The sequence below is a fragment of the Mus pahari genome, chromosome 21 (genome assembly GCF_900095145.1).
Source record: "Mus pahari chromosome 21, PAHARI_EIJ_v1.1, whole genome shotgun sequence".
Taxonomy (NCBI): Eukaryota; Metazoa; Chordata; class Mammalia; order Rodentia; family Muridae; genus Mus; species Mus pahari.
In genome coordinates this window covers 48,045,691-48,069,206 of record NC_034610.1, presented here as the reverse complement: position 1 = coordinate 48,069,206, position 23,516 = coordinate 48,045,691, and the positions used below count along the sequence as shown (strand labels likewise).

The 23,516-nt window shown below is 42.8% G+C and overlaps 1 protein-coding gene and 1 non-coding gene across 5 annotated transcripts in view; both read left to right on the top strand.

The window, feature by feature from the left end:
* Akap7 (A-kinase anchoring protein 7) overlaps positions 1–23,516 on the top strand; it is a 128,761-nt gene that overhangs the window by 39,010 nt on the left and 66,235 nt on the right. For all 4 annotated transcript variants that reach the window (XR_003842725.1, XM_029533166.1, XM_029533165.1 and 1 more), the window contains exon 5: positions 1,930–2,090. Coding sequence is in view for 3 of the 4 variants with exons in the window: in XM_029533166.1 (XP_029389026.1) it covers positions 1,930–2,090 (161 nt within the window). In the remaining variant the exon portion in view is untranslated. The remainder of the gene's footprint in view (positions 1–1,929; positions 2,091–23,516) is intronic.
* LOC115062878 lies at positions 3,098–3,223 on the top strand. Its single transcript, XR_003842789.1, has one exon. It is a non-coding gene; the product is annotated as a small nucleolar RNA SNORA17 (small nucleolar RNA).

The window sequence follows — 23,516 nt, the reverse complement described above, 5'->3', positions numbered from 1 at the left end:
CCCTATTTAAGTTAAAGAATAAATTTAAATATTAGGAAGTCTTTCATAAAGCACTCTTGAGAAGATATCCCACTTTTAGAAGGATCTGATAGCTTCCCAAGACACCCTCTGATCCCTTCTTACTCTGGATCAATAGCATCTCATTAGCTAAACGCTTTGCTTTATACAGCCAGACAGCTGAACACCAGCACTGGTTAGGCCACCTGCTTCCTTTACCAGGACTCTGCAGATTCATTGCTGCTGGAAGATCTTAGTCTCTCTCATGGTCTGCCTTAGTGTGTAGTTTATAGTTCCATGGGTCTGGATGTCTTGTATTCATTCCCTCAGTCTGCTGTACATGTGTGTGTGTGTGTGTGTGTGTGTGTGTGTGTGTGCTCTGTGATCCCGTGCGCGTTGCCTCACAGAACCCAGCGAAGGGAAAGGCAGCGTTGGATTAGGGAGTGTGTCTGTGTCCCATGGCCGCGAATGCAGTCAGGCACACCTGACTTCAGAGGTAGTTGTGGAGGTGCAGGGAGAAACACTGCTGACACGCAAAAGCGGTTCTCCAGCGTTGCATTGTCTCTCCAGCTTGGCTGAAGTGCATGCACGGGTTCCTTCAGAGCTCGGGTGTGACGATTAGAAATATGAAAGCACTGCAGAAATCTGTATTTCACGTATTTCTCCGAGGCACAGGATGACTCAGGGGCGGGTTTGTTAGAAGAACGTTTGGAAAGCCTCTCCAAACAGTTTGCGTTCATTTCTTTTTATAAGTAATTGCTGCCCTCTAGTGAGAGTTTAATTTTTTTCTCATGATAAGGTACACCCACCAGAATTCTCTTTGAGATGGAAGTGATTGACCGTAAGTTTAAGACCGTGCACAGTTTGCTAGTATCTGATTCGAAGTATAAAGAGCAAAGTATAAACACAAAGTGTCCACGAATGAACACGGACTAAACAGCTCTAACAAAGTTAGCTCTGGTTGGCAGATATAGATAAACTTACACTTTATTTGAATCCAGTTAAAAAAAATCATATCACAGAGAGTGTTGTATTTTGAGAGGAAATGCCTATTTCAGTTTTAGTGGAATGCTTTGCAAACAGTGAGTCCTGGTTTTTGTTTGTTTGTTTGTTTTTTTAAAATCTAGGACTTGGGCTGGGGACACGGTTTGGTTGGTAGAGGGCTTGTCTGCTCTGTCAGACACAGCCTGGGTTTGATACTGGGCATGGCACGTGTCTGTCACCCTAACATCTGGGAAGTGGTAGCAGGGTGGCCACAAATTCAGAACCATCCTTCGATACATGAGAACCTGCCCCAAACCCCACCCCTGGAAACACACAACAAACAGAAGTTTAGAGTATTCCTCACAACCTAGCGAAGTTCTTGTGTGTGGTAGGTTGGTTTGGGATATATCATTAGTAAAAAATTAGTAAAACTGTAGTTGTAATTCTTTCTCTACCCCGGCGGGTACTGGAGATTGAATCTAGGTGGGATCTCATGCACAGCAAGCAGGCGCTCCACAGCTGAGCTGTGCACACAGCACTTTGAGTTATTCTGGTAGTGTTTAGCAGTTTATTATTTGTTTATTTTGAGTCAAGGTCTTATTGTCATCTACTACTGTGGTCCAGGTTGCTGTCCTCCTGCCTCTGCCTCCAGAGTGCCATGTTTACAGGTGTGTACTACCACATCTGACTTAGAAGTTTCTTGATGAGTAATGAAATACTATCTGCTTTTATGTCTTTAATAGTAATTATAACTAGGAAAAGACTTAAGTCATTTCTGTTGTTAAACATTAATATTGGTTTTTAACCATAGGTTAGATTTAAATGATATTTTGAACTTTGAAATAATAATTATAATATACAGTTTATCTTCAAAAAATTGGATTTCTTTATTCCCTATTTTTTTTTCTATTTTTTTTTATGCCTTGCTGAAACGTCGTCTCTCACTAGCGGTACTGATGCACTTTTGGCATTGAAGCCATTCGTGGAGGAGATCCTTGAAGGGAAACACTTGACTTTGCCCTTCCAAGGGATTGACACTTTCCAAGGTCAGGTTGGCTTCGTGAAGCTGGCAGATGGAGACCACGTGGGCGCGCTCCTGGAGATAGCAGGTAAGACGGGCAGTGCCGCACTCAGGGAACCTCACGTATGCATTTGTCAGTGGCTGTCATGGCGATCTGGGGTCTTCTAATTTGGAGAACCAGTACCACCTCACTGCACATGACCTGCTTTGGTGTTTGTTGTGTGAGCAGTGGCTAAAAGCCTGGGAGGTCCTCTTGAGGAGACGCTTGATTCTGGAGCTTTCTGGGGAAAATTCTAGACTGGATTCAAGTATGAACTGTAAGTCCAAGCGATCCCTTTGCTTGAGATTCTACATATAATCAGCCCTTGGTAAGCATTGAAAGAATGAGACACAATCACCGTTCCTACTCAGAGGCCTGTGGGAACTGTCACCTCTGTTACAGAGAGCCAGTCGATGGATTAGTCACCTTTTCATTTGTACAGCTCCCTCCTCCCCTTTGGCTATTTTTTTTCTGCTGAGGAGAATGTCTACTTAGGAGAGTCCGAGGCCCCACATTCATCATAGGCCACTTATAGCAAACACACTCAGTTGCAACAAAGTGGGGGTTGGATGGGTGGGTGAGTTTTGGGTTTGTCTCAGAGCAGTAGGTTAGTGTTATACTTTTCTTTTTCTCTCTCCTCTCTTTTCTTCCCTCTTCCTCTTTACCCCTCTACCTCCCTTGTTCCCTCTCTTTTTAACGACTTAAAAAAATAATGTAGGAACTGAACGTCCAGTACTAAAATGAAAGCTAAGGTTTCCACAGATTGTTGTTATCCCTACAGTCTATTTCTCGGTCTGTCTCCATTCAATTTGGCCTTCATCCTGAAGCTGGGTCCTTGTATTCTCTTAAAATATATGCATATTAATTTTATTTGGCTTTAACATAATAAAAAGAACATCACATTGTCTGTGACCCTTTAGGACATGCTTTTATGCTTCGTAATCTATTACCTCTGTGCATTAATAGTTGCTTACTTAAAAGCACACTTGGAAGGATGGGTGGAGTGGAAATTGGTTTTTATGGGTGGTGTTTCTCCTGTGCTTTAAAGAATTTGACCTGCCCTGCAGGTGCCAGGTGTGGCTGCCGTGTCCCGTGTGCGTAAGTGGGTGGCAGAGAAGAGAAATATTTCTGGGCTCAGTGTTTTAACCTATGAACGTCTAAATGAGTAGTAGTCTAAAAGCAGCCCAAGACCACCACCAGTCTGGCACCGTGCAGGCCTGGGAAGGAAGACTATGGACGAGATGACCCCTGCCCAGTGCCGTACTGCATGAGCAGGTCACAGCACTCCTGAGACCACCCCTGAGATAACCCTCGGCACTCAGAGACCCCAGGTGCCACTAAGAGGAGCAAATAAGTGGCAGAGAAATGGAAGAGAAAGAGAAGCAGAAGGATGTGGGCACAATGAAGAGAGGCAGAACCGGAGACTTGAGTGTAGTGAGGAACAGCAGCTGGTGATGCCATCTGGGACCATGGTGGGATCCTGGCCTATGCTGGCACTGGGGGTCAGGTCTGAGTCTGTGGCCCTGCAGCAGCAGGGGTCTGTTAGCACCAAGGGCCAGGTGGATGTCCCTGGTCTGGGCTGCGGCTTGGGGACATGTTGATGACTGAGGGCTGTGCAGAACTGGCCCCACCTCTCACTGGGTATAGTGGGAGAGCTGGCCCTGGGGACAGGAGAGCAGGTGAGCTGATGCCACCTCTATCTAGCTGCAATACTCAGGGAAGTGGGGGCCCCACACTTTGTGGGAGTCGCAGATGAGCTGGCCCTGAGGATAAGAGCTAGGAAGAGCTGGCCCTACCACTGTTTCTCATGCAGTGATGTGGACAAGGGAGTGATAACCTCCTTCCCCCTTTCCCCCATACACTGGCAGCAGGTAGGAGACCTGGACCTGGGGTCATAAGAGCAGGAGAGCTGTAACACTCAGAGAACAGGCCCTGTACCTCACCCGGGCAGCAGAGTAGAGCTGCCCTTGGTTGTGGAGTTTGTGGGTGAGCCAGCCTGGAGGACCTGAGTGTGGGAGAGCCTGTTGGCTGACCAGCTCAGATACCTCTTCCGCCCACAATCAGGACTTTGAATTGGCCCACCCCAACACCTACCTACCTCATAGATGAACTGCTGGAGCACTTGAGGAGGCTGATCCTATAGATCTAAAACTACAGGATCTCCATGACACAGGCAACAACAGGATATCCCGGAGGAGTCCCAGTGAGGAGCCAGTATTGATGGTGTAGCAGAAGCCAGAGGCCTCGAACCAGACCAAGGAGTCACTGCAGTGAGCATTTGCACACATTTGGGACACACGGCAACACACTACAGTGTCCACAACAAGAGTTTGTTCTTCTGTGTTGGGAGGCAGTGTTCAAGGGTGAAGGGCAAGTTGAATGGGATTGGGGTACATGATGTGAAATTCACAAAGAACCAATATAACATTTAAAAAGAGAATGTGAGATTAGTGTTTTGTGAGTGGCAGTGTTGTCACAGGATTCTCACTACTCAGACTATGTGTGACTATAGAAGGCACAGCAGTGGTGCCAACAATACCGTCTCGGGAAGAGCTGAAGTTTGTTTAATTGCTATCCATTCAGGTGTATTAAGAAAAGCGCTGTTTAACTTTCAGTAAAAAGATTTTTCTATTATTTATGTGAAAAGTTTTTACATGTGAGCATTTTATCTAGGTTGTGAATGTAAAATTTGCTATTGATGTTACAGTCAAACTTGTCTTAACTAAAATTTTGATATATTTGTCGTCCCTAAATTCATTTCTCCTAAACTCATTTCTTTTATATAATTCCAGGGTGAAGGGATTATTGCACTTTAGTGGGACCATTCATTACTTTGGCTTAAGTGGTTGCTTGGGATAAACGCTGAAATGCACTTCTTGGTCCTCTGAGGAGAACACATAGATGAGTGGATGTCATGGAAGGCAATGATGTCTATACCTTGAGGTGGGGCCATGCCCCAAGGATCCATAGGAGAAGCTTGTGTAGGAGGACTGTAGGCTCAGATGTTTCAAAACCTACTTTTTCATAAATGCTGCAACCTCCCTTCTAGCACACTAACCTGGAGAGAAAGAAGCTTAATAGGAAAAGGGAATTGTGGACCTGTTTATAGTTCCTTGGGTCCTCAATACCAACATTCCAGTCCAATAGCAAACACCAATCATGGATCAGAAGCCAGAAACAGTAGCAGTATACAACAGAAAGAGCAAGGCTCCACTGAATTGGCACCAGTCAGTGGAAGCGGCTGGACTTAGCCTGAGTACCACTAGAAGCCCTTTGGTGTTTCTCTCTACAAAGTGAAAACCAGCGAAGATGAGGGAAGACCAGTGAAGCACTGCACAGCGTAGAAATGCAAGAACGTCCTGAACGAAGACCACCGAAGTCTAGCACCACCATGGCATAGCAATCAAGAGCATCCTTTCACAGTCTGGGGGGTTCTATTTAGTTTCTTTCTAAACATCACGGTCCCTTTCAGGTGTATGTTTTCAGCAAAACATCACATGCCCTCTCACAAGACAGCTTCCATAAAACATCTCATGACATAACTGAGGTTTTCAAGAAACCAGAAAGTTTTACTTCAGAGGACGTTTTCACAGGAGATGCAGCACTGAGCTGAGCAGTGAAGGTATTTGCAACATATTCTGTCTGTCCTCTGTGTCCGTGTGGAAGTGCATGTGCAACATACTTGTGTGCAGGTCAAAGGGCAACTCTGTGGCCTCAGTTTTCTCCTTCTGCCTTTACATGGCTGTTGGGAATCGAACCTAGGCTGGCGGGCTTTCACGGCAAGCGCCTTTCCTGACTACCCCTCCTGGTCTGTAGTGTAGTTTTGTTGGAGTTTAAATTGCAATCCTAGGAGTATCAGTAAGAGGCAATTCATTTACTAAGCGAACAAAAACAAAACAAAAACAAAACAAAACAAAACAAAAAAACAGTGCAGAATGGTTTTAGACTAATGGTAAAAGCTTTAAGTAGTAGCCAAGGGAAGCAGAGAGGGGAATTTTGTGAGCTGTGTATGATGGGATGGGAGATCGCTGCGAGCGTGTTTAGGATGGTATTCCAGAGCTCCTACTTTCTTATTTTCTCGGTACGATTCCAAGGGTGGAGTAGAGAGAGGAAGCTGAGTTAATGCCTGCTTGACCTTTACATGCAGATGAATTAAAGGGAGAAGAGGCATGGAAATTGACACAGAGTGCTAAGCGGTGTCTGATGGCATGTTATTTGATTTCTATTAGAGAATGAGGTTAATATTGGGAGACTGGGACAAGAGGGCTGAAGGTTAGTATTAATAGAAACCTACAAATGAGAAAGTTGCAAGGGTTAGTAATGGCCAGAGAACAGTAGGTTGGATTTCGAGAGTTTAGGGGTGTTATTCTTGACAGAGATTATTAGACTATTCTATTACTCAGAAAGCAGAACAAACGATAGAAGTACAAAGATGGAGAAAGACCGTTAAAGCGCGGTACAGAGTTCAGTAAGGTTGTTAGAGAAAGTATCAATATAAACATGTGGTAGATAATGGAGGCCTGTGAGGTGGTCTTGTGGGTACAGGCTCTTGCCACAAGCCTGGTGATCCTCTCGGCTCACATGTTAGAGGGAGAGAACCAGTTCCTGCAGGTTGTCCTCTGACCGCCACACAGTCATTATGACATTTGATCATGTATGTACAAGCACATGCACAAATGTAAATAAATGCAAAAAATAAAAGTAGATCAGTTTGAAGTACCCAGTTTCCTAACGGGGCATCCTTTATAATGGTAACACAACGGGAAGAATGTGAAACAACGTACCTACTGACGGACAGGCTTGAGAGAAGATTCTCACAGTGCCTTTGCTGGGTGCATTTATCAAATGCTTTCTTCAGTTTTTCTTTTCTTAGACTAGACCAGACTATCAGGAAATTGCAAACTTACTTAAATAAAACCATGTCTCTGTAGACGTGATATGGCAAAGATGCTTTCAAAATCTTCTACTTTCATGACTTAGAGAAATTTTATCTATGTATTTAAAAGTAAATGTTGTTAATTAGGTTTTAATATGTTAAATAAGCAAAAAAAAAAAACGCTGATTGGAATTTTCTCGTTCTATTTTGTTTTTAATCTTGTTTTGGGACAAAGTGTCATGTAGCCCAGGCTGGCCTCCCACTCACTGTGTAGTTGAGGATGGTCTTGAACTTCCACATATACCACCATGCCTGGCGCTCAGGACAGACCCAGGGCTTTGTGTGTGCTAGACAAATACTCTACTGAGCTATATCCCCACCCCATGCCCAACTTATTTTTTAATCTCAGTATCAGAACATTTTCTTAACCAAAATGTTCTATACTTGTTGAATATTGGATGTTTAACTTGTGTCTTCTGAGGCAAACTCGCTTGTGAGAGAACTTAGATTTTAGTTTATTTGATTTAGACTGTTGGACACTTCAGCCATCTTCCTAGTTTTAGTCTTCCTTTCTCTCGTTTTCTTTAGTTTATGATCGTCTTAAGTCCTGTTTTGGGATAGGGTCGGACAAAGTATGAAGAAGCAGCCATTCGAGCAATAGTATTTAGAAGGCAAATAGGATGTAAGAGCATTAGCTGGCTGACGGGAAGGCCGCTCACAGAGCTGTGAGGGCAGATCATTCCAGAATCAATGCCCACAGGCAACACTGTATTTTCTCTGACTCGAGAGAAAATGCTAGACCTAAGTCTTTTCCTTTGTAATATAAATATCACCAGAACGTTTCTAATTAGTCAATCAGTCATTGTCCTTTTAAATAATTCAATGGGGGCTTGCAACAAGAATTCCATCCATTCGCTGCAAATATTCTCACAGAAATACTTTACAGTATCGATGAAAGCTACATTGTGTGCCGAGGAATGTGAGCTCTCACCAGCTGTCATGGGAGCAAGAGTCCTGCGCATGCTCATTCGTCATTTTAGCACAGGCCACTGCCCCTGTAATTCCTTTCCTTATTCCAGATGCATTAGGAGTATTTATATTCTGAAAATTTCATTAAAACAATACAAAAAATAGAAATTGGAGGGAAAACATCACCAGCTGTTAAACTTACTTTTAACCTGTTATGTATTATACTGTTGCTTTTCTTTGTATTTTTTCCAGTGTGCTCACAAGAAATCCAGATATATTAATAGTCATGGGAGATTTTCGTTTATTTATACATTGAAGCAGAAGATTTTTTTTTTGTTTTTGATTTGAATAGTTAATTTTTTTTTTTTTTTTTTTTTTTTTTCTGTAGCCCTGTCTAGTACTGTGTAGCCCGGGCTGGCCTTGAGCTCGAAGCCGTCCTGTCTTCGCTTCTCAACTGCTGACATTGTGTGTGCGTGCCATGATGCCAGTTGTTAGGGATCAGGCACTGCCCTGAGAACAGCATGCACTGGAGTTGGGTTGCTTCCGCCATCCATGGGGTGTTCACGTAGACAGAAATTAGACAGGTTTTAGTATTTTGTTCCTTGTGTTCATTGGATTACATTTTGGCATCAGGGGTTGAATGCAGGGCCTTGGCTGTTACAAGTATATTCCCAGCACTGAATTCCATCTCTAGTCTCTAGATTTGGTTTTAAAGGAATTCTTCAGAGTCAGGCTTCTGACTACCAACAGCATCTCTATTGGGATCTCTCTCTCTCTTTCTCTCTCTCTCTCCCCTGACCCCTTTGAAAGAAGCCAAGGAAGACACACAGGTAGATATGGCTTGTTGCCGAGTAACGGGAAGCACTGTGGAGGTGAGCGTGGGCAGTGGCCAGAGGGGCGGCTGACCTCTCTACATGCTAGGCGGGTTTTCTAAGGTGTCTGTACCAGCCACCTTCTTGAGGGCCATTTCCTGCCTGGGTGACTGGCTCTGTTAGGTAGACTCAATGGCTCTTCATCAGATACTGTGCTAAATGGTGACCTTATAAGGTTTCGGACTCATAAAACCAGGTTTGGATAGTTATCCATGACCTTCAGGAACATTCAGAATGTCCTATCTCCTGCCAGGGCTAGACATGACTCAGGTCTCATTCCTCAAACAGTAATTAGAGTCATGGAATTCTATTCTTTGTTTATACAGGGTCGACCCCCTAATATCCTCTAAGCCTGCGCATATCTGACTAGTTGCCTAATGGCATCAATACAATAAGTTAATATTTGTTTTTATATTGTATCATATATATAATTATATTAATATATTTATCATAACTTTTTGTTCAAATGATATATTCTAACTTTCAGAAGAATATATTTCACCCAGCAGGATATTATTTAAAAACTGTTGTAAACTATGTGTGTGTGTGTACATGTGTCTATGTAGGAATATTAAATGTTTGTCTGGAGCAGTGGAGACAGAGCCTGTCAGACTTAGTGGAAAGCAGGAGAAATTGCAATGGATGTAAATAGTATGACTTACCTATTTTTAATCGAGAGAAGTCTTAGTTCTCAAGTTTAAACTCTTAAAGCAGTACAAAGTTATTATAAAGATCAAATGACTTTAGATGCTACTATTTTGAACTAATTACTGAAGTTTATCAGAGTAAGGACTGTTAAGAGTCTGGGTGTGAGCCTGATTCCAGGCTTGCCTGAAGAGCATGAGTTAGAAGCCTGGACAACCCAGTTGGACCTTGTTTGAAAAGGAAGTGGTTCAACAATTCAGTGTATAAAGTTGGAAAACATTCTGTGTGCATTTAAACATAGAGTCTAAATTAATGAGCTTTTCCATTGATGGGAATTATGGTATCGTGTCCTAAAATATTTTTTGTGTGTATGTTCCTGTGGTGTGTACATGTGTTTATGGTTGTATGTGTGTGTGTGTGTGTGTGTAGGTCAGAGTTTTGTGTTCTTTGCTTTAACACTGAACCCCGAGCTCAGTGATTTGGCTAAGCTGGCCGGCAAGAACTCTCCAGGGATCCACCTGCTTCTGCACAGCCAGCACTGGGGTTGCGGGTGTGCACTATTGTGGCTAGCTTTCTACGGGTGCTAAGGATCTGAGCTCACATTCTCATGCTTCTGGGGTGAGCACTCTACCCACTGAGCCTTCGCTCCAGTCCATACCCTAACACATTTTATTTACTCTAATGATTTATTTTTATTTTATGTATATGGGTGTTTTGCCTGCATGTATGTCTCTGTACCATGAGTGTAGCTGCTCCGCATGGAGGTCAGAAGAAAACATCTGATCCCCTGGAACTGGAGTTACATATGGTTGTGAGCCGCCATGTGGGTGCTGGGAACTGTACCTGGGTCCTCTTGAAGAGCAGCCGGTGCTCTTAATCACTGAGCCAAAATCTCATATCCAAAGATATTTTAAACTAAAGACCAAATTTGAGAAGTGCCAGTCACTTTCCGACCTCCTGCCCTTCCTCTGAAGAAGTTTATAAACTTAGGAAGAATTTTCTAACCATCCCTGGAAGCAGGCTGTCTGGCTTACATTTGAGATGCTGTCTTCCTTACCCCTGAAGGAAAGGAATGAACTTTTCTCTGATGACACAGGGACACAGAAAGACCTTGCTAAGCTCTCCCAGCTTGATATTATCAGATCAAAAATTTAATCTAATTGTTCTTTTTCTGTAACTATCCGCATAGTCAAACCCACTTTAAAAAAAAAAATCACACGGGTTTACCTGGTTTGGGGGGGAATTGGAAAGAACATGGTCCTCATTTTCTTATGAAGGGTTCCAAGGCCCATGAAACTAAATAAAATTGTGCATTTTCTTGTTACTTTGTCTTTTGTTACTGGATTCTGAGACTTCAACATAACAAAGTAAACAAAGTCCCCTTCCCTCACTGTCAGTCTTTATACAGGCAGACATGCTGCTACAAATTCTTTTTGTTCTTCTAATGTGAAAGGTTATTTTGTACAGATAGGATGAAGGGTGGAGCTCGTCTTTGTAGGTGGGGTGAAAGGGCGGAGCTCATCTTTGTGGGTTGGGTGAAGGGGCGGAGCTCATCTTTGTGGGTTGGGTGAAGGGCCAGATTCCATCTTTATAGTTGGGGTGAAGGGGCGGGGCCCATCTTTGCATTCTGGAATCTGTGTGTTTATGGTGGGGGCTCCTGGAGAGATGTCAGTTATTTCACCTCAGGGGCTCTGGTTCACATCTTCCTGCCTTCCTCTTGTTTTCCAGAAACAGCATCAACTCCTTTCCTAGCACGATCCCGTAGCCTTAGGGATTATGAAGATACAGAAAACTGAATTTTTATGTCATTTATTTACATTTACAATAATGAAATTGCTCTGAAAAGCTTTTTGCATAGAAACGGATATGGATTTTTATTCATTTTTAAGCTAAATGCAGTTTTGTTAAGAATGTTATTAGATTGAGAGATTGCTAAAACTTCAGCTTGTTGGAATTACAGTGGTCTTGGCATTGTTTTTTTCTTTTCATTTTTTTTATTTTTTTTTTTTTTTTTTTTTTTTTTTTTTTTTTTTTTGCTCCAAATGAGCAAAGTGCCTTTGGTTAGCATGATAAACGATTCCAAGTACATTTATCTCATAAAATAGGAAACGAAACGATTTAGAATGTTCATTTGAGCATTATGCTTTCTCTTATTTTGACTGCCGTTTCCCCCCCAGATGGAGAGGACAAACTGTCTTTCTGGTTCTTTGTAAGGAGTTTGTTCCATTTCCATCATTTCTGGGTCTCCTCAGGCTGCCAAGTTACGGATGGAAGGTTTCCAAATGCAGGCCAGGCGGCTTTTCTCTCAGGAGCTTGCTGACCGGTCACCTATGGCTGGCACGGGGGCTCTCTCTGGACAGAATAAGTGTTGCACTTCCCTCCTGGGCTGCACTTCTTTCCTGTCCGTGCTCCCCGTCCTGAGCCTGGGGCTGTCTTACCTCCCTCTCATTTCTGCCTGCTGGCCTGTGTTGTTCTCCGTGCTTCTTTTCTTCCCTTGTTTATCTCTTAACCTTTCTGTCTCCTCTTTCGTTTACTTGATTTTTCAGTTGGACCTATAAATGAAGTTTCATTGTATTTTACTTTGTTTTGTATGTATGTGTGCTTTATGTGCAAGTCCCTGTGTAGCCCAGAAGAGGGCACTGTATCCAGTATACCCGGAGCTATGCATTGGATGTGGGTGCTGGGAGATGCATCTGGGTCCTCTGCAAGAGCAGCAAGTACTCTTAACCTCTGAGCTGTCTCTCCAGTCCCTCTAATCATCTTTCAAGTATCCATTCGTTGAGTTTCAGCAAAACTGCGAGGTAGGGCTCATGACCCTATCCACACCTGGTTACCTGATAGACAAAAGTGAGGCGAAGTTCCTTACTTGTCGATAAATGGCAGAGCCATCATTTGCATCCAGGCAACTTGGCCAGATTCTGTTTGGATAAACTGTATGAAATCAACATTATGTCAGCCTTTATTTTGAAACACGTAGTTCCAATTCCTTGTGAAAACTATCTAATGACAAAACGGGTTTAGGCAGGCCTCCTTTAAATAGTGACACTGGGAATGACACAAAACACTTAACTGCTTTTATTCCTTTGAAGTTTAAGGTAAGTGAAGAGTGGGTCTAAAATTTTATTCAGTTGTTTTCCTTATCATATGTGACATAATTATATAGCAACTCACACCGATGTTAGGAAGTATCTCCCAGCTGAAAAAGAATTGCTTGGTGTTGTAAGACATATTACTTCCCCACAAATCAGATTAAAAAGAAAATCATAATCTTACCATTCCTGTTATAAATACATAGTAAAACATAGAATGCTGTGGACCACATAATTTACATTTAGCATTCGAGTTTGGTTTAGATAATGTTTATAGTTATTGGTCCTGGGTCTGAATGTCACCAAGTTAAGAGACAAAGGCATTAACGTATTTATAAAAAGGAAAAAAAATAATTTATGTACAGTGTGGACAAAACTGGTGAGAGAAAAATTTTAATTTGCCCCTGTCTTGCTTACCATAGTGTGACAGCTAGAGAGAAGATGGGACTAAGACAAGAAACTTTGTACATGTGTAGGTTTTGAGATCCGACCTGGTTCTTCCCAGCACAGGGGTTTTACAGGCTGGGTGGGGCCGGGCGGGGCCCGGCCGGCTGTTTTGACTTCCAGGGCTCTTTCCTGCAGGGATACTCAGTCTTAGTGCCCTGATGTAGTCTCTCCATACCTAGGGGCTGTTCCTCAGTCTTGAGGGGTTTGAGACCCTGTGCCATCTGGTTGGATTGTGCTACTGATTGTGTGTGTCCTGTCACCAGCACTCAAAGCCCTAAGTGAAACAGGAGCTTTGCCTGTGGCTGACAGAGATGCTCTGAGCAGAAAGTGAGCTGAAGCCCTGGAGGCTTCCGACAGCGCCCCTAGTGGAAGGATGGGTAGCATGCATAAGAACGCCCTTCCATAATTGCTCTTGGTAGGCCGCCTGGATAATCTTCCTGTCTCCAAACTCCAAAATCTTCCTGTGTGCACGCATGTGTGCGCGTGTGCTCGTGTGCGCATACACTACACACGAGTGTGAGCACACATGTCTGTGCAGGGGCACACAGAGGCCAGAGCTGTCTGTTAGTGAAATCTTAAGAAATCTTATTTCAGCATCTGCCTGCTTTTAAGTTCTCTTTAATGAAGTTCAATTTATAACTCAGATTAAGTAATCTACCATTTTGATATAGGAGATTTATGATCCTGAAGATCCTAATATAATAATGTGTTACGCTAGCATGTTCTACAAGTTAATAAAACTTGTTCTTGCATTTCTGAACCATTCGCCTATACATAATTATTATAATTTTATAACTGTCACTCATCTATCTCCCTCTGCCTTCTTTCCTGGAGACAAAGGTCTCACTGAGCTAGAAGCCCACTCATCCTTTCAGTGATGCTGGCTGGCCAGGGATCTATCTCCTGGGATCTGCCGGGGTCCTGTGCGGGTGTCCTCCTGTGTGGTGCAGGGGCCCGGGACCGGGGCCAGGGCCGGGGCCGGGGCCGCAGGCACACGCAGCTGTACTTTGCCCTTGTATGTTGCTGGGCATCGATGTATACTCTGCTCTCATGTTTGCAGAGTTTTTACCCAAAGTATTATCTCCCCAGCCCTGGATGAACTTTGTTCTTTGGAGTCTTTGATCACTGGGTTCCTTGTGAGGGGTTGGTGCGGCCCCAGTGGTAGTCTGTTCCTACATAGGAGGAAAAAGAGAACAGAAAGGAAAAAAAGAAAAAAGAAAAATGAAAAAAGAACCCCCACTACTTCCTTATTTATTTATTTTTTTTGCCAAAGTAGAGCAACAAAATTTGCTTTTGAAACAGTGGCCCTTAGGTTAAATTAACCTGTAGTCAGTTATCCATCAATAAAATGATAATTAGCATCTTGGAACAGAAGTACTTACACATAATTTTGACTGTGTCTACTGACAACATTGAAACCAGGTTATCCGTAAACCCGGCTTAGCTGTCGGAAGGTCTCAGCTAAGAGCCACTGTTGCAGTAGCATTCAGGAAGAGAGCCCACTGCTTCAGAAATCATAAGCTCAAGGAGAAATATGGTAGGGGTTATCTAAAAGCTTCTAAGCTTCGTCCTTTCCTAGAATTTAATCATGCGTAGGATCAGGAGTTACATTTTAATAATTAAGCTGCAGTTGCCCTGTTATGTCTATGGTGATCACATATTTTAGAGTTTCTTAGGCACATGTCACAGGGTTGTTAATAAAATAATTAAAAAGACGTGAACCTTGGTGGGAGATGGAGCTGGGATAGGAGGGGGAATTGGAGGAAGGAGGCTGGGAGTGGACATGATCAATACACATGATCAAAATGTAACTTTCAAAGAATAAAATCATCCTAAGAAAGGACTCATGTAAGTGACTGCATTTTAAATATATTTTGTAATATGATTTAGTTTTTAATATTTACAAATGATACAGTTAACACACATGCTAAAGTTTCTTTAAAGTAGCTGTTCTTATGGATCTTACATTAAAATTATAATTTTAAACTTATTTTAAAATAAAGGTGAATAAAGCAAGATTCCTGGCTTACAGAGATATGACTCATGCTATATAAAAATATCACATCTATGTGTATATATTTAGTATTTAGTAACTCAGCAACCAAGTTTAAGATATTTTTAGAGCACATTAAGACAGTAATTAAATCCTGTTATATTAGCAATTTTATAGCCTTAACAATTTTATAAAAGTTATATTAATAAAATATATAGTCTAAAAATAATAGTAGATATTTAGTCTGAGTTGTAAGTTACACATCATTCCAAAGACCTTACAAATAGGCAGATACTTGGGCAAGGTTTTACTTTGGTCTTTAAATAGAGTTCTTTTGTAAATTTATTAAGAGCCTCCAGTATTTTTGAACATAAAGGACTAGAGCAGGCTGAAGAGCGGGCCCAGCAGTTGCAAAGGGCCTGAGTTTGCTTCCCACAGTACAATGGCGTGGTTCCTATGCAGCATAGGACACCAGCTCCACGGGATTGGATGACCCCTTCTGGCCTCTACAGACACCTGCACACACATGTGCATGTGTACGCAATCATATAGAAATGCTACATACGTTTTTGGAAGAACTGGCTTCTGGGATCTTATGTGTGTATGGAAGTTTGAGCTTGAGGCTGCTGTAAGTGATCTGTTGGTCATAGGTAACTTAATCATCTACATACTTCTATTTTCTTTCTATGAGCTTCATGTAATGGGGTAGAACTTTTGTAACACTGTTAGATCTTTAGTTATCACAAAGCATAATTCTTGGCGTTTTGCATGATAGTATCCTAAAAATCAGAGCTCATATATATAAACAACTAATGTTATTTTCTCCACTGTCTTTAGGTATGAGGGCAAGAAAGACAAAGTTAGATTTCTTCAGCTCAGAAGTCTACTAGGCCTGGTGCTGTGGTGCACACATGTAAATCCTAGGATATGGAAGGTAGAGGTGGGAGGATCAGAAGTTCAAAGCCATCCTTGGTTACATAGTGAATCTGAGGCCAGTCTGGGCTGTGAGACTGTCTCAAAACCCAGTAACCCAGCCAAACTGAAACAACGAGACAAAAACTCACCAAACAAGACGAGGGGACATTCTGTGATGTCTTCTCCTCATTACAAACTCAGACCGTGCTTATCCGTATACTTAGCGATAGTTAAGGTTTGACCGTCAGTCTCCACGGGCACGCAGACCTCTGCTCCAGACATTACTGATGTGACTTACAGATCTGAGACCCGCGTGTTTAGTGGAAGCTCAATGCCTGGGTGTGAAAAGCATGGGCTTTACGCTCATACCTCATAAAGTTTTTCTGCAAAAACAAAGATAGCATTTTTTTTTTTAAAGACCCAGGGCGTGAAAGACCAGTAGCTTAATTGCAGATCACTTGCCTAGCATGCACAGAGCCCTCGTCCAATCTGCAGCGCTGCAGAAGAAAATCTAAAAAGCACTGTGCTGGCAGGCAGGCAGCAGCAGCAGCTTCCCAATTTCAGAAAAGCAGGCACGTCTCTGTATTCTTTGCTATGATCGTTGGCATCACATAAACATCTGATTAAGATGCCAAGAAAGCTCTAATTACCAGTTCCATTTGGGATTTTTTTTTTTGAGAGTCTTGCCATGTAGCTCAAACTGACCTGATATTCAGATCCTTCTGCCTTAGAATCCCGAGTTATGGTAGGATTACATATGCCACTATGCCCAGCTGAAATAATCTTTGAGTTGAAGTGGTCTTTACAGCAAACCAGAGTTAACTGGATAAACTTTTACTGCACTAGATGACAGCTGTTTTACACCTCATTTATCAAGTATTTACACAAATTACACACTCTAGGGATTTTAATGTAACATTTTTTTTTTTTTTTAAAAAAAGCTGGGCAGTGGTGGTATATACTTTGAATCCCAGAAATTGGGAGGCAGAAGCAGGTGGGTTTCTGAGTTTGAGGCCAGTCTGGTCTACAGAGTGAGTTCCAGGACAGTCAGGGGTACCCAGAGAAACCCTGTCTTGAAAAATGCTACCACCACCGCCGCCACCACCATCATCATTTTAATATGGATGGGTATTTTGCCTTCATGTAAGTCTGGGGACCATGTATGTGCCTGGTACCTGAAGAGGCCAGAAGAGGGCATCAGATTCCTTTGAACTGGAGCTATACATGATCTTCAGCTTCTATGTGGATGGTGGTGATGAACCTGGGTCCTCAGGAGGAGCAGCCTGTGCTCTTACCCTTGAACCATCTAGCCTCAACTTCAGGGTAATTTAAATTAGTGAAATATTCTTAGATCATCTTAAATCTTTACTGCTTATAGTTTATTTCCTTCAAAAGAACACTACCAAACTCGTTCTCTGAAGCCAGCATTATTACCCTGGTATGTTAAACCAGATAAAGGCTCAACAACAATAACAACAAAGAAGATTCGTAGACCAGTTGTTCTGTTGGGCAGAAACCCTCAGTCAGATACTTGCAAACTTAATTCAAGAGGGCATGAAGAAGACTGTTTGCCGTAACAAGTGACTTTTACTCTGGAGATGCAAGGCGGTTTCTTAGCAAATCAGGAAGTGGTGCTGTGGCACGTTAATGGGGTTAAGGATGGAAATCACACGTTCATCTTAACAGTTGTAGAAAAAGCTTCTGACAAAGTTCAACACCCCAGAATGATAGAAGCCCTAAAACAGAAGGCGTGTCCCTCGGCAAAAGAAAGATAACCCATGGCAAGCCTATAGCCAACATTATACTGCATGGGGAAAAGCCAAGAGCATTTTCTGTATCATCAGAAATGAGACGCAGTTCCTGACTCTGCTCTTATTTAGCATAGTCTTGAAGTCTTACCTGAAGCTACAAGACAGAGAACAACATAGAAAGGATACAAGGAGGAAACAATAAAGTTAGAATGTTCCTACTTGTAAATTACATGAACCTACACTACACCCCAAAGAATCCAGATACCACAAGAAAACTCATAGAGTTGAAAACTACTTTCAGCAATGTTGCAGGGTAAAAATAGACAAATAGACATGAGTGGTTTTAGCAAGATGTGGTGGTGGTGTGAGCCTGAGGGGTGGTGGTGTGAGCCTGGGGTGTGGTGGTGTGAGCCTGGGGTGTGGTGGTGTGAGCCTGGGGTGTGGTGGTGTGAGCCTGGGGCATGGTGGTGTGAGCCTGGGGCGTGGTGGTGTGAGCCTGAAGTGTGGTGGTGTGAGCCTGAGGGGTGATGGTGTGAGCCTGAGGGGTGGTGATGTGAGCCTGAGGGGTGGTGGTGTGAGCCTGGGGCATGGTGGTGTGAGCCTGGGGCGTGGTGGTGTGAGCCTGAGGTGTGGTGGTGTGAGTCTGAGGCGTGGTGGTGTGAGCCTATGATGCCAGCACTCTAGGTCCTCATGCAGAGTTCCATGTTAGCCTGATCTACATAAAACCCTGACTCAACAGCAGCAAACAGTTCCTTCCTCTAAACAAACAAACAAACAAACAGAAGCTTTTAGAAATAATATAACCTAATAATAGACTAGCAAAGAAAGAAATCAGGAGGGGAAAAAATTTTTTTAAATAACTTCACACAATCAAACCACAGTAAAAACAACAAAATAGCCCCCAATCCTCCAACCTAGGAATAAATCTAACCAGGGAATGAAGACAATAAGAGATTCAAAGACTTGTAATGCTCGTAGATCAGCAAAATTAATATCATAAAATGACTTTTTAAAAACCAAAGCCGACCCTCAGATTCAACACGATCCCCAGTGAAACTCCAGTGACACTCTTTACAGAACTAGGGGAAAAGCCTGAAGTTCACAAAAACTCAGAAGACACCCCAATAGTCAAAGCAGCTCTTAGCAGAAACTGCGCTGCGTTTCATTCAGAGACATTGCCGTACTGATCTGACACTACCTTAGTGTCAGTGTAGCCCAAACAGCCAGCTTCGCACAGGGAGCAGACAGAGCACGGAGCTCAGTGGGACAGAGCGGCCGCTCTCGACCTTGCTAATGCTGTGGCCCATTCAGACAGGCCCCCCCACTATGTGACCACCAACAGAAAATGATTTCCTTTGCTCCTTCATAACTGTGATCTTGTTATGAATCCTGATATGGATATCTGACATGCAGAATATCTGACCACTGTGAAAGGGTCTTTCAACCCCACAAGGAGGGTCACAAATCTCAGGTTGAGAACCACTGGAATATAGGATCAAGGAATAAAAACTCATGTAGTGAATCATTGAAAAGGTACCAAAAACATCCATTTGGGAAAAAGAGTGCCTCTTTAATATCTGGTGTAATACTTGGGAAAACGAGATATCCATGTGTGAAATAGTATAGTCATATTCCTGTTATGCTGTGTAAGACCAAAATGGACCAGTAATGCCAGAAACTCTGAAGGGCTGGGGGATAATAAGGCAAGTCAGTCAGTCTCTCTCTCTCTCTCTCTCTCTCTCTCTCTCTCTCAGATTTTATTTACTTATATTTAAGTACACAGTAGCTGTCTTCAGACACACTAGAAGAGGGCATCCGATCTCATTACAACTGGTTGTGAGACACCATGTGGTTACTGGGATTTGAAATCAGAACCTCCGGAAGAGCAGTCAGTGCTCTTAACTGCTGAGCCATCTCTCCAGCTCTAGGCAAACATTTCAAGACCCACACATAGGTAAGGACTTTCTGAAAATGGCTGCAAAGGCACCGAGAACAACCCCAGATTGACACGAGACGAGGGAGGGACTGCAAGGGCAGGTGGAGGAACAGAGGAGAATAACTGTATGTAGTAGGCATCTTACAGAATGTTCAGGCCTTGCGTAATGAAATGCTACCATTCAGCATTCAAAATTAGATGAATTACCCTCCTCCATTGCTACACAAACCTGACCAAGAGTTTCAGTCATTATCTCTCGATCTTTAATTGGATTTCTAAACTATAATCTATAGGAATGTGTCTGAGAATTTGATTTTGGAAAGCCCTGTCACCTTGCAACTGGTTGGCCATTCCAAGTATAATTTAAAGATTGGCTTGCATACCCTAAAATTAGAAAATAAAAAGGGGGTTGCAGGGTACCATGGTGGGCTTGGCTAAGCTGCCCTGAGAGGCCTGCATTGTAGGCTGCGTCATACCTTGCTCAGGTTAGAGTCCATGGCTCCTGGTGCACAATGTACCTTTCAGTTCCTGAGAGACTGATGTCCTTCCTTGGGCAGTGAAGTGTCCAGGCCTCTTTGTGTTTCTCTGTTCCCTGAGTCGTCAAGGAAGCGTGGACGCTTGACCGGACAATTGGTGTTAGACATCAACCTGCTGTATACCATATAGCTTGTATCCTGGAAACTATCCTGTATCCTGCCTGGGTTGATCCTGGCAGTTGCCTTTATGTTCTGTTTCTGACCAGGGTATAAAAAATATTGTTCTCCGTAAAACTGCCACAGCTTCAGTTTTGCTGTTAGCCCTCCAACTTGGAACCCCTAGTTCCTTGTGGCCATATCAGGCGACATTGGCCGGGTAAGTAAGCATGGGAGCTTACAGACAAAATTTATTTAGGCTTATGGTTCCAGAGTCCTTCGTGGCAGGGAGAACTGGCAGCAGACATCGTGAGCAGACTGAGAGCTCACCTCCTCAATGGCGAACGTGTCCTGTAAACAGGGAACCAGAGGGTCCCAAGTCTCTAGACTCTCAAAGCCCACCTCTAGCGGCATGCTTTCTCCACCGAGGCCATATCTTCTGAGCTGCCCCAAACCTCGCCAGCAGCTGAGGACTACCTGTTGAAATAGATGAGCCCACGGGGGAAATTCTCGTTCGAGGCACTGCAGTAATAGAACCTGTGTGGTTGGAAATCGAAAAGGAGACTAGGTGGGGAAATGAAGGACCAGGCTGCGAGAAGAAGAAGGCAGGGAAGGGAAATGGTGGGAATCACAGGCAGGGTACAATAACGTAAGTAACGGATAGGAAAATGTTGCAATGAAGCCATTATCATGTATTCTCACATAAACAAATTGGAAACTTTATTCCCTGTATATTTTATTCCTCTATAGTTGTTCTCTAGCTGGGAGACACCATCAGATAATGTTCCGCTGTGTTTTATCTTTTTTAAAATTAGAGCCCTGGCCATAAAGCTTGGCTGTGGTCCCCTAAATTGGCTTGCATAAAGAGGAAAACACATTATGTGTGTATGTCTGCATCATGTGCGTACCTATACACATATATGCACGTGCTTAAGGGTATGTGTATAAAAATGAGCGTATTTACAGTTTTTCATGCAGTTGTAGAGAGAAAAATCTTTATCTGTCTGATCTGCTTCCTCATAGCAGTGTTATATAGAAAATATAAAAGAAAAGTTAGGTAGTCTATTCTGTGTCAGTATATCAGGCGAGGGACAACTGAGAGGTAGTTCTTCCCCTGGAAAGGAGCTGTTTTCCTGATGTTTTGGCTATTGGTGTGGGCTGCTTTTATTCTTACTGTGGTATTTCTGTCAGGGACCCTAATTCCTAGAGTCCCAATTACAGTGTTGTCCTATAAATAGCATCAGAGTTTGAGGAAATATTAAGAGATAAGAAAGGGAAACAAGGTTTGCAAAAACGAGTATGCAATTGGAAATATAGAATTCTGTTGAAATCAGCTTAATAGTTTATGTTGAAACAATGTTTAGTGACTTCTTTATTTTTAAGTATAAATTTACTGTTGCCACACTTTTAAAGAATTCATTTTAGTAAGATCTGTTAAAAAAAAAGAGATTAAGCTGTTTTTGTTAGGTTCATCGAAGTGTTGCTTATTAAATTGTTTCAGTGTTCAGCATGGGTTTCTAGTATTATAAAAATGTATTTACACATTTGATTACATTTGTGTGTGTGGGTGCATGCTCGCACATGTGTGTGTGTGCACATGTGTGTGTGCATGTGTGTGTGTGTGTGTTTAAGACAACCCACAGGAGGCTTTTTCACCATGTGAGTCTCAGGGCTTGAACTCCAGTTGTCCACGCTGGGCACCAATGCCTTCGGGTTCACTGAGATATCTTACTGCCCCATAAAACACATTTTAATGAGCTGTTCTTCAGGCAACTCTTTTCCTTCCCGTCTGCGAGATAAATCATACTATTCAGGAAGCATACCAAGTTGTCATTTGAAGGGTGCCCGATGTATTGGGTGTGTGATTTTCGATTTAGTGTGTGGAGGAATTTCTGTCTTTCAAGGGAGAATTGACAACCTCTTAAATTATTCACGAGCTTCCCTCCAGAATAAGAGTGAGTGCCAATGAAAAATTCAGGTAATTTTCACATTAGGGGAGACTTTTATCTCAAAAGCAACACATGTATAATGACCACCCAGTACCCAGGCTAAGCAATAGATTATCCTTCTACTAAACAAAGTCATTATGAAATACCTCTCAGAACGAGAACATTTCCTTCCCCATTTCTGTACACCAAGAAAATACACTGTATAGAGAAAATGCTCTAGTGAAAATTAAATGTGCTCTGTGACAAATATTTTGGAGTATGGTGAATAAAAATCATCAAAGATTTTTGACCCAGAGAGTCGTGAGAGAAGTTATGTTAAGATCAAACGAAACTGGTAGATTTAAAGATGTACTTGATTGTTATATTGAATAAGGTAACATGTGGGAATCTAGTCAGATGTCTCCTGCCTCCACTTGGATTCAGCCCCATGGCAACATCAGCCCTAGACCAAGTGTTCTGGGGGATGCTCTGCAGATCCCTGGAGTTTGACCTTGGTGTAGGTCTCACGCCCGAGTGCTCTGTTCTCTGAAGTCCACTGTCTTGGTCTCTCCTTTTTTTTTTCCTCACCCTGGAAATTTTCTGGGCTCCATCTGGGGGTTCTCCTCTGTACACCCAAGGTTTTAAACTCAAGCAATCAAAAGGCTTGGCTGCCAGTGCCTGTTTTATTGTTTTATTGAACTGGAAACTTCTAGTTTCTTTGGAAAGTTAGTTATGTCAAGTGATGGTTTGTTGGGACACACAGGTGAAAGGGTTTTGATATAGCTAACATGTGAAAGGACCCGGGATGAAGGATTATAAATATGAGCCCACAGACAGAGGAGCGCTAAGCACTGGTTCGGTCTGCTCCGCCTCGTTATTCTTTACCAACAACACGCATGCATTGGTTCACCTTACATAGTGTCCTTGAGCTCAGCTCATGCTTCTGTTGAGAGAATCTCTCCCCCGAGTCTCCCAAGGAACTTCTTGTGAGGTTCCTGCAGGAGCTTGCCACTACCCTGGCCTTACACCAGGCATGATGGCTAAGATCAAAACCTCAGGCGACAACACATGTTAAAAGAGGATGATTTTTTTTAATTGAATATGTTTTATGCAATAAATTCTGATTATGTTTTCCCCTCCTTCATCTTCTCGCAGATCCTTCCCACCTTTCTTTCTCTCATTAGGAAACACAGGCAAATAAAACCAAATAACCAGAATAAAACACGCACACACACACACACCACACACACACACACACCACACACATGCATACACCACACACACCACACACACCACACACGCACACACACACACCACACATCACACACACACACCACACACACGCATACACCACACACACCACACACACACACACATACACCGCACACATACCACACACACCACACACACACACACATACA